At 46.1% G+C, this 11654-nt stretch overlaps 1 protein-coding gene across 6 annotated transcripts in view; it reads left to right on the forward strand.

Annotated features, from left to right (window-relative positions):
- LOC118361797 (glucose-fructose oxidoreductase domain-containing protein 1-like) overlaps window positions 1-6308 on the forward strand; it is a 45166-nt gene extending 38858 nt beyond the window's left edge. For 5 of the 6 annotated variants that reach the window (XM_052483939.1, XM_052483941.1, XM_035742034.2 and 2 more), the window contains one exon: window positions 2431-6308. In XM_052483939.1, the coding sequence (XP_052339899.1) occupies window positions 2487-3353 (867 nt within the window). In that variant the 5' untranslated portion in view covers window positions 2431-2486 and the 3' untranslated portion in view covers window positions 3354-6308. Of the gene's footprint in view, window positions 1-671; window positions 789-2430 lie in introns of those variants that run through there. The other variant, XM_052483940.1, reaches the window with a different exon arrangement.
- The last annotated feature ends 5346 nt before the right edge of the window (window positions 6309-11654 follow it).

Here is an 11654-nt window from a genome sequence, read left to right on the forward strand (position 1 = left end):
AGACTGAAAAACAGCTTCTATCTCAAGGCCATCAGACTGTTAAACAGCCACCACTAACATTGAGTGGCCGCTGCCAACACACTGACTCAACTCCAGCCACTTTAATAATGGGAACTGATGGGAAATTATGTAAAATATATCACTAGCCACTTTAAACAATGCTACCCAATATAACGTTTACATACCCCTACATTCATCTCATATGTATACGTATATACTGTACTCTATATCATCTACTGCATCCTTATGTAATACATGTATCACTAGCCACTTTGTTTACATACTCATCTCATATGTATTTACTGTACTCGATACCATCTACTGTATCTTGCCTATGCTGCTCTGTACCATCACTCATTCATATATCTTTATGTACATATTCTTTATCCCCTTACACTGTGTATAAGACAGTAGTTTTGGAATTGTTAGTTAGATTACTTGTTGGTTATTACTGCATTGTCGGAACTAGAAGCACAAACATTTTGCTACACTCTCATTAACATCTGCTAACCATGTGTATGTGACAAATAAAATTTGATTTGATTTGACTAACCTAAATGACAGAGTGAAAAGAAGGAAGCCTGTACAGAATACAAATATTCTAAAACATGCATCCTGTTTGCACTTTCACTAAATTAAAACTGGCAAAAATGTGTCATAATAATTCAAGTTTCCGCAGTGGGGAAGACCCAGGGCCAGGCCTCCTCGATGGAGGGGACACTGTAGCCAGCCTCTGCCTTCATCAGAAGGGGAAGGTTTTTCCTGTGGCACCACAGAACTGGGTCATGGTGAGCCATTTCCTGGTCTGGCTGGATCTTGCCTTTTCGGAGTTAATGGGAGATTAGCTGGGACATTTTGAATTCCAAAATGTCTCTGGTGAGGGGGGAGGTTGATGTAGAAGAGGGATGGGGGGGTGGGTGTTTTCCCACCCCCCGTTGTTCATCTATGCGACTGGGGTAATTACAGCGGGCATTGAGGGTTCACAGAGGGCTGGCTGGCCAGGAATCACGTGGTGTAGGGGGGGGGTGTATCAATACTCTGTTACCACTGGGAGGTACTTAGATTAGCGTCTTTTGATTGGCCGCCCCACACTGCCTTTATTTTAGTGGATGTTAAGTATCCATTATGTTTCTAAAAGTCACTCAGCGTTATGAAGAGGCTAACTGCTCGTCTCAGGGTAATGAGCTTAATGGTGAAGTGAGCTAGTGGCACGGACAGGGCAGTAGGTGAATAGCCTCTATCTGCTCTGCTGTTAGATGTGTCAGAGGCTATTATCTGCAGCACTTTCATTCCTCAGATCTCTGTAATGAGGCTATGAGCAGAGCACCATTCCTCAGAGATCTCTAATGAGGCTGTGAGCAGAGCACCATTCCTCAGAGATCTCTGTAATGACGCTGTGAGCAGAGCACCATTCCTCAGAGATCTCTGTAATGAGGCTGTGTGAGCAGAGCACCATTCCTCAGATCTCTGTAATGAGGCTGTGTGAGCAGAGCACCATTCCTCAAAGATCTCTGTAATGAGGCTGTGTGAGCAGAGCACCATTCCTCAGAGATCTCTGTAATGAGGCTGTGTGAGCAGAGCACCATTCCTCAAAGATCTCTGTAATGAGGCTGTGAGCAGAGCACCATTCCTCAGAGATCTCTGTAATGAGGCTGTGTGAGCAGAGCACCATTCCTCAGAGATCTCTGTAATGAGGCTGTGTGAGCAGAGCACCATTCCTCAGAGATCTCTGTAATGAGGCTGTGTGATCAGAGCACCATTCCTCAGAGATCTCTGTAATGAGGCTGTGTGAGCAGAGCACCATTCCTCAGAGATCTCTGTAATGAGGCTGTGTGATCAGAGCACCATTCCTCAGAGATCTCTGTAATGAGGCTGTGAGCACAGCACTACTGGGGGTTTAGTAAGTAGTGGAATGAAAGGAAAGGGCTTTAATGAGGTTACTTCAATGTGCTTTGACTCTCACACTCACCTTTTTTCTCCCGTCTCCTCATCCCTTTGGTCCCCACAGTCTAAAGTGAACTCTGTCTGCACACTCGTGTCAAACAGAGCGAGTCATTCCTCTCAACGACAACAACAGTATTGACAAAAGCTTCTGGAACGTGTTTTCATGTTTCATTATCAGATTCCCTTGTTGACCTAAGGGTTTAAAATAGTTTTGGGGAAGCTATGTTGAAATATGTGTCAGCTATTTTTTTTTTGCATTGATTCATTGTCTCTTCACGGGATGTTTTCATGGAGAGGAGGATATTATGTCTGCGTGTGAGTAACACTGACCTCTCTCTCTCTCTCTCTCTGTCTCTCTGTCTCTCTCTGTGTCTCTCTCTCTCTCTCTCTCTCTGTCTCTCTCTCTCTCTCTCTCTCTCTCTCTGTCTCTGTCTCTGTCTCTGTGTCTCTCTCTCTCTCCTCCCCTCCCTCTTTCCCCTACCGCAGGTATTGGTAAGAACGTGATCTGCGACCGCACCGCCACTCCCCTGGATGCCTTCCGCATGATGTCGGCCGCCCAGTACTACCCCAAACTGCTGAGCGTCATGGCTAACGTGCTGCGCTTCCTGCCCGCCTTCGTACGGATGAAGGAGCTCGTGGAGGAGGGCTACGTGGGGGAGTTGCTGGTCTGCGAGGCCCAGGTCCACAGCAGCAGCCTGTTGGGTAAGAAGTACAACTGGAGCTGTGACGACCTGATGGGAGGTGGGGGGCTGCACTCGGTGGGTACCTACATCATCGACCTGCTCACCTTCCTGACGGGCCAGCGGGCGGCCAAAGTGCACGGCTTCCTCAAGACATTCGTCAAGCAGACGGCGCACATCTGTGGCATCCGCCAGATCACCAGCGACGACTTCTGCACCTTCCAGATGGTGCTGGAGGGCGGCGCCTGCTGCACCGTCACGCTCAACTTCAACGTGCCCGGCGACTTCCGCCAGGAGGTGATCGTGGTGGGCACGGTGGGCCGGCTGACCGTCAGCGGCACGGACCTGTACGGACAGAAGAACACCATGGATGGAGGGCCGGAGCTACTTCTGAAGGACAGCACCCCTCTGGAGAAGGCCTCCCTACCGGAGAAGGCTTTCAGCGACATCCCCTCACCCTACCTGACAGGAACTATTTGCATGGTGCAGGCGGTGCGGCAGGCCTTCGAGGACCAGGATGACCGGCGCACATGGGATGGAAGGCCGCTGACTATGGCGGCCACCTTCGAGGACTGCCTGTACGCACTGTGCGTGGTGGACACCATCAAGAAGTCCAACCAGTGCGGCGAATGGCAGAACATTGAGGTGATGAAAGAGGAGCCCGAGGTGAGCCCGGCCTACCTGATCAGTGAGGCCATGCGGCGCAGCAGGATGTCTCTCTACTGCTAGCACTGGCACCAAAATGGCCGACTGGTGCTAGTGACTGGGGGTGAGAGAGTGCCCTCATTGGCTGGCTGTCTGACCAATAGGGGATAAGGGTCCTGTTTCGCTTGTCCCCAAAATGATGTGAACAGTGATGAACACTCCTCTCTCTCTGTCCTCTTTTCTGGATGAATAAGCCTCACGCTGTGTGTCTGAGAAAGGGAAGCCGTTTCTATGGATGCTAGACTCGGGGGTCAACAGAGGGGTTTTATTGTACCTCCTAGAGAGGTGAATGTTTAAACCACAGGGGGCTTGAATGGTTCAGTCCCTGTCTCAGTGTGTGTGTGCTGTGTATGTATGAGTGTGAAACCGGAGTGCAAAAAACGCCTGAAAAATCTATAGTTTGGCTGGTAGGGCTTTTAGTGAGGGCCTCCCCCTCTGGTAAAGTGTGCAATAAATCCTGCCATAGTTGCAGGCTCGTGGAATTATGTCATCCTGCCAGAGCTGCAGGCTCGTGGAATTATGTCATCCTGCCAGAGCTGCAGGCTCGTGGAATTATGTCATCCTGCCAGAGCTGCAGGCTCGTGGAATTATGTCATCCTGCCTGAATCAAAGGGGATACCCTGTTTGCCTGCTTCTCGTTTTTGTAGTAACGTCCTTATGCAATAGACAGACACACAGTCTGTGGATGGCGACTCAATCCCGTGCTATGCTGTGAGTAAAGCCAAGTGTTTTTCTATCTCAAGGTCATTCCCGTTGCTTAGCTAGCCAGCTAGGTTAGCATTTTGCATGCGCTAAAGCTTCTTACACAATAGCGACAATGTAGGTTAAAACAATCAGTACTAACCTCTGGGTTAGTGCACGGATGGGACACTAGCAAGCATCAAGTTAAAACAATCAGTACTAACCTCTGGGTTAGTGCACGGATGGGACACTAGCAAGCATCAAGCCTCCGGACAAACAGCCTTTAAGACTAGGAACGCTTTGCTTGGCTACCGGTTTGTGTGAATGTGTAACTTAGTGCTGCTACCTGAAGAACATGAGTTCATTAGCTTTCTTTGAGAGAAGAGCACTGATGGTCATGTTACTCATCACTATCCACACAGGTTACAGGAGATAATGGTAGTAGCACATATTGACCTACAAGCCAAAACATATTTTTGTATTTTATTCAAGCGCTATCTTATTGTTTTCCTATTGTTGATTATGCGATGTAGGCTTATGTCTTGTATAAAACAAAAAGTGAATTGTTTAAAATTAGTCATGATATAAATGTAGTTTTTTTGTATTTTATTTGTTGTTAAAACTGCGGTGCAAAAAGACTGGAGCATGTTTTGATGAACACACTGTTCAGTATAAAAGTATTCATTTTGCGTTTTGGACTGATCTGTACTGGATGGTGTCTAGTTAGTGGGAGACAGGTGAGGTGAGAGAGAGAGGCCTTTGAGCGTTCAGCTCCTACGTGCGTTGGTCCTGTCTGTGGGATCTCTGAGGAAAATGACTATTTTGGTTTGGAGTTATAGAAACCTTTTTGACACGTGGTCCTCATTTGTATTCCATTTTTGATAGGTGCAGAAAATCTATCAACTTCCCTTAGGGCTCAACAAGCACACTTTGTTAGTGCTCAACAAGCACACTTTGTAGCTATTCAAAAGATATCATCTGTCCAGTCAGTCACCCATTGGGCACACACTGGTTGAATCAATGTTGTTTCCAAATCATTTCAATGAAATTACGTTGAACCAACATTGACTTGACATCCGTGCCAAGTGGGATGCCTTCGCCTATTCAATAAAACCTGGAACTGTGATATTGATTTAGAATTTTGGTCGACGTTCTCAGTTCTGGACATTCCAGGGCCTATATTCACAGGGTGTCTCAGAGTAAGAGTGCTGATCTAGGATCAGGTCAATCCCTGTCTTATTCGTTATGATCTGAAAGGTAAAACTGATCCTAGATGTTTTGTGAATACGGGCCTTGGTCTCATAAAGAGTTGCGGTCTTCAGTGTAAGAATCCCTGTTGCATGTTGGCCTTTCCGATCGTCAGTAAGCGAGAAGGAGAGATTCAAGATCCAGTCTTGGTATTATGTACTTGACCATCCTAATTCTTTATCCAATTCTCAGTTAGTCCCCTCTGTTCCTAAGCTGGGTCTGTGGCCTTGTTCCAAACCATGCACCTCTAAAGCTGCACCCAGAGAGGAAGTCTGTGAGGATTCCCTTTTGAGGCCTTATAGGGAGGAGGTGTTAGGAACTATGGTTTAGTCCCCAGTCTTCCAGTCCAGGATGGAGCCCGATTCGCTTTATTAGATCAAATCAAACCGATGAACTTGACCGTGAAGATCGCTAACGCGTCACATTAAACGTGACAGCGCTAAATCAGACATCTTATCAGAATCTATGAAGGACAGAAAGGATCCAAGTAGAGTCCGATTAGCGGTTTAATCTGGCACACCGGCGTATTTAGCCGTAAGCCTACATCTTGATGAGGTGCTCTAGATGCCATTTCCTTCAACATTTTTTAGGCCAGTTGATGAAAATTGAGTTTGGGTATTTAAGTGGTTGAATATTTAATGTGTGAAATTAGAAATTAATGTTGTGGAAGATTTCATGCATTTGGTGTTCCCTGACTAATTTGTACATTTTAATTTAATGTCTCCATGCAATTTTATTATTTTTATTTTTTGCTTTTTATAAAGTGAACGTTTCAGGTCACAGCCAATGTTGGTTAAGTTCTATGATAAAATGGACAACTGCTGTACCACATCAAACTGCAACAACTGAGATTGTAATATTGTAGTGTGTGTGTCTATAGCTGTACCCGAAGGTGCACTGTAGTTTCTCCTTTGACTGTACGCCCCCTTCTCTGCGGGACTGTGGTATGACAAAAGAAAAGACGAGTCATATTGCCAATTCCTTATTGTCATTGCCTGTGGCTTTTTAGGGTGCATCCTCTTGGCTTAAAAAAAAAGACACTGTAAACATGGGGGAAGAGATGTTAGTTTAATATGTTAAGTTTGTTTGTTTCGGCTTTGTTTGCTGAAATGTGAATATTTTAGATATTCTCCGTGCTGTGCCAACATTTTACAAACAACTTAGGGCGATTGGGTTTTCCTGATTTAATATAGATGGTAGTCTAGCTCAGTGGGATTTAGATTTTGGGAAACAAAGACTTTAGAATGTGGTTTGGATACATGACCCCCCCCCTGCCTTTGGAACCCTAAGGGGGGTCACTCTGTTCATAATGAGAAGCAACATCAGAAGGTGGTTCTTGTGCACCCTCAGTTCGTCACCTAGCAACTGTGGCAGCCACTGTGCCAACACTCGGCCATCTTGGATTTCTCTCCACTTTCTCTCATTCTCTCTTGTTTTCTGTTTGTCTCTCATTCTCTCTTACCCCCCTCTCTCTCTCTCCTGTTCCCTCTCAGCCTGAAGGACAAATTGACTTGGTGCCTCTGCAGACCCCTGGTAGCTTATTCATTAAACTCACCACTCACTCACAATTGTTTTTTCTTACTTTTAAACTATAAGATGAAATATGATATTGATAGATTTCCCCCACATTCCTCTCACCATACAGTGGCCCCTTTTCATTATGGCACAGAGGAAGCAACCAGTGGTCAAGGAAGCTTACATTGAGCCTCCTCACTTTGATGAAAATATAATGATTGTTGTTGATTTATTATGATGGTCATTTTAGATTTTAAGTCCAATGGCAATGATGGCAGTAGACTAGAGTCAGAATAGCTGTTTGTTGGGTGACCGTTTACCCTTCACACTGGGGAAACGCTGAACTCTACTCCTTGCCCTAGTGTCTGTTTCCTTGACTACAGGCTGGAGTGGCAGTTATTTGGCCCAATAGTCCCAGACTCCCGGCACCTTTGTTTCCTGGGAGGAGGTCAGAGGTGATGACTGCTGAAAAGGGCAACACACACACACACACACACACACACACACACAGGAACCCTCCCTCAACAGGTTTGTAAATGCTGGTACAGTAAATATAATTGCTGAAGGTAATGTCCATCTTGATACTGTATTGATGTTTGCTGACTCTTTATTGTACTGTATGTGTATTGTGGACGCATGGACCTGTTGGTGTATATTGAACCAACCGGCTCATATTGATCAGTCTTAAACTAGAGAATGTATTGTAGGAATGATCTATTTTCTATATATCAGAAAATGACCGTTGTGGTTTGGGAGTTGGGTTGACGGGGGGGGAGGGAGGGAGGGAGGGTGTCAGTAATATCTGTCCTCTTAGTTTGCTGTATATGGAAAGGCTGTGAATGGAGTCCCCTTTAATTCCTTAGCCTGGCTCTGTGTCAGTGTTCTACTGTTTGATCTCCCCGCTCCAGTACTTTGCACCGCTACTGTGTGTGTGTGTGTGTTACTAGTAAAAGAGAAAGTGTTACTTGGGGGGAAATGTCTTGTTCTGACCCCATCGTCCTGGTGTTAAACAAATGGTTTACCGCTTCAGAACTTGTCCGATGCTGCAGTTTCTAAAGATAAAACAAATAAATACCTACCTACCCCTTGTCATGGGTTTCCTTTCTAAACTGCATCACAGCCTTATCGCTGCTGCATCACAGCCTTATCGCTGCTGCATCACAGCCTTATCGCTGCTGCATCACAGCCTTATCACTGCTGCATCACAGCCTTATCGCTGCTGCATCACAGCCTTATCACTGCTGCATCACAGCCTTATCGCTGCTGCATCACAGCCTTATCGCTGCATCATCACAGCCTTATCCCTGCATCATCACAGCCTTATCGCTGCATCACAGCCTTATCAATGCATCACAGCTGCCTTATCAATGCATCACAGCCTTATTACTGCATCACAGCCTTATCGCTGCTGCATCACAGCCTTATCGCTGCTGCATCACAGCCTTATCTCTGCATCATCACAGCCTTATCGCTGCTGCATCACAGCCTTATCGCTGCCTGCATCATCACAGCCTTATCCCTGCAATGCATCACAGCCTTATCGCTGCTGCATCACAGCCTTATCGCTGCTGCATCACAGCCTTATCGCTGCTGCATCACAGCCTTATCAGCTGCTGCATCACAGCCTTATCGCTGCTGCATCACAGCCTTATCACTGCTGCATCACAGCCTTATCCCTGCATCATCACAGCCTTATCGCTGCTGCATCACAGCCTTATCCCTGCACCATCACAGCCTTATCCCTGCTGCATGCATCACAGCCTTATCAATCACAGCCTTATCGCTGCAGCATCACAGCTTTATCACTGCATCACAGCCTTATCGCTGCTGCATCACAGCCTTATCGCTGCAGCACAGCCTTATCGCTGCATCACAGCCTTATCGCTGCAGCACAGCTTTATCGCTGCACATCACAGCCTTATCACTGCAGCACAGCTTATCACTGCATCACAGCCTTATCGCTGCTGCATCACAGCCTTATCACTGCATTACAGCTTTATCACTGCTGCATCACAGCTTTATCACTGCATTACAGCCTTATCCCGCTGCTGCATCACAGCCTTATCCCTGCACCATCACAGCCTTATCACTGCATCACAGCCTTATCGCTGCATCACAGCCTTATCGCTGCAGCACAGCTTTATCACTGCATCACAGCCTTATCGCTGCTGCATCACAGCCTTATCACTGCTGCAGCACAGCTTTATCACTGCTGCATCACAGCCTTATCGCTGCAGCACAGCTTTATCACTGCATCACAGCCTTATCGCTGCATTACAGCCTTGAAATCTAGGCATTACCATGATGCATATTATTAGTTTTCAGACATCAGTAGTTACACATACATACACACATTTTCCCATCATGCAATGCAGGAACTGACCAGGACCCAGGAGAGCAGTCTTGTGTGTGTGTGTGTGTAGCATATATGGGCCATCAGAGTGTGTAGGAAGTAGTTTGCTCTGGCAAGTTGCACTGTGCTGCTCCGCTAGCAGAGTATGACCTGTAGTGATTCTGAAAGACTGCTCGGGTCCTTCTACCACTCACACTTTCATCCTCTCCCTCCATCATGTTCCATATTGACTGACCTTCATGTCTTAAAGTGATGATGCAGTCTTTTTCTCTTTGCGTAGTTGAGCTGTTCTTGCCATAATATGGACTTGGTCTTTTACCAAATAAGGGCTGTATTCTGTATACCACCCCATTTCACAACACCACGGATTTGCTCAAACGCATTAAGGAAAGAAATTCCACAAGGTAACTTAACAAGACACACCTGTTAATTGAAATGCATTCCAGGTGACTACCTCATGAAGCAGGTTGAGAGAATGCGAAGGGTGGCTACTTTGAAGAATCTAAAATATATTGATTGGTTTAACACTTCTTTGGTTACTACATGATTCCATATGTGTTATTTCATAGTTTGGATGTCTTCACTAGTAGTCAACAATGTAGAAAACAGTAAAAATACAGAAAAACCCTTGAATGAGTAGGTGTGAACAAACTTTTGACTGGTACTGTACACATTTCACAGCTGACTTGGTTTTCCATTTGGTGTTTTTAACCTCCTAACAGCAGTAAGACCATCTTCATGGAGACACTGACCGAGGTCCTCTGCTGCCACCTAGTGACCAGAACAGAAAACTGCCTGTCCTCTCAACACCCACTACTAACATAATGCACAACTATTGGTGTTTAGGGCTAAGATGCCTCTGATTTTTCCTTCTTTACATCTAATCAGGTGCTAAATCAGACATCTGTAAGCAATGGACTCGGTGTAAACTCAACAGTTTTGGCCTGCTTATTTCTATCTCTTATGAAAGTTGTCTTCTCTTGTTTCACCTCAGATAACCCTCACATTTAACTCAGAAGAATATGCGACAGGAAAGAAGCAAAAGGAATTAATTAAGGCCCACAACCACTGTTCCACCAAACAACAAGCAGACAGTAGAGCTCAGAGGCAAGTGTGTGTGCAATGAATGAGAAAACCGGCTGTAAACTCAATGAAATGTGTGGCTGTAGTACTTTATAACGAGTTCAAGGGGGGCCAGACCAATCAAAAACATATTTTATTTTGCAGCTTGCAAAGTTGCGTGATGGACTTTCTTGCCCCTCTGTCCCTTTTTCTCTACCAATCGCTCTCTCCCTCCCCATGGGAGATTCTATTATCTCCATATTAAAGCTGAATCTACTAGCACCATGACACGATGAGATTAACCCAGATTGATGCAGATATTAAAACAGTTTGACAAAGCAGGAGAGGATATAGAACACTGCCATGGTTCTCTGTAGGGGAATCACAACCTCCCTCTCCAACCCCTCTCTTTCCAACCGCTCTCTACACCCTCACGCTGTTTCTCAACCTCTCCCTCCCCCCTCTCTTTCCAACCCCTCTACACCCTCTCTCTCCCTCCCTCCTCTCTACACCCTCTCTCTCCCTCCCCCCTCTCTCCACCCTCACGCTGTTTCTCAACCCTCTCTTTCCAACCCCTCTCTACAGCCTCTCTCTCCACCCTCACGCTGTTTCTCAACCTCTCTCCCTCCCCCTCTCTTTCCAACCCCTCTCTACACCCTCACGCTGTTTCTCAACCCTCTCTCCCTCCCTCCTCTTTCCAACCCCTCTCTCTCCCTCCCCCCTCTCTACACCCTCTCTCTCCACCCTCACGCTGTTTCTCAACCCTCTCTCCCTCCCCCTCTCTTTCCAACCCCTCTCTACACCCTCACACTGTTTCTCAACCCTCTCTCCCTCCCCCCTCTCTTTCCAACCCCTCTCTACACCCTCTCTCTCTACCCTCACGCTGTTTCTCAACCCTCTCTCCCTCCCCCCTCTCTCGCTCTTCTCTCAACCTCTCTCCTCTCCATCCTCTCTTTCCAACCCCTCTCTACACCCTCTCTCTCTACCCTCACGCTGTTTCTCAACCCTCTCTCCCTCCCCCCTCTCTCTCTCGCTCTTCTCTCAACCTCTCTCCTCTCCACCCTCTTTCTTTCTCTGTCTCTCTCCACCTCTCTCTCTCTCTCTCCACCTTTTCTCATCACTGAGTGACACTCAGATGGCCAGGTAGTGAGGCACTAGCTGAAAGCTCCCCCTCTGTGTTTCGTGTGTGTGTGTGTGTGTAAGAGCAGCAAAACCTGAGGCATTGTAGATGAAGACATACCAGTGGTTCTGTGGTTATTCCCATGTTCTGCTAGGTACTTAAATATTTATGTTCCACTTTCATGGTCTGTAGCCAGAGGAACTGCGCTAGTTCTCTCATATATATTATTAATATATATATATATATATATATATATATATATATATATATATATATATATATATATAAATAAAAGATGGTGCTTCACAACCCTACTTAACATTCAAAAACATTACAAAACAAAAAA

The sequence above is a fragment of the Oncorhynchus keta genome, chromosome 28, assembly GCF_023373465.1.
Source record: "Oncorhynchus keta strain PuntledgeMale-10-30-2019 chromosome 28, Oket_V2, whole genome shotgun sequence".
Taxonomy (NCBI): domain Eukaryota; kingdom Metazoa; phylum Chordata; class Actinopteri; order Salmoniformes; family Salmonidae; genus Oncorhynchus; species Oncorhynchus keta.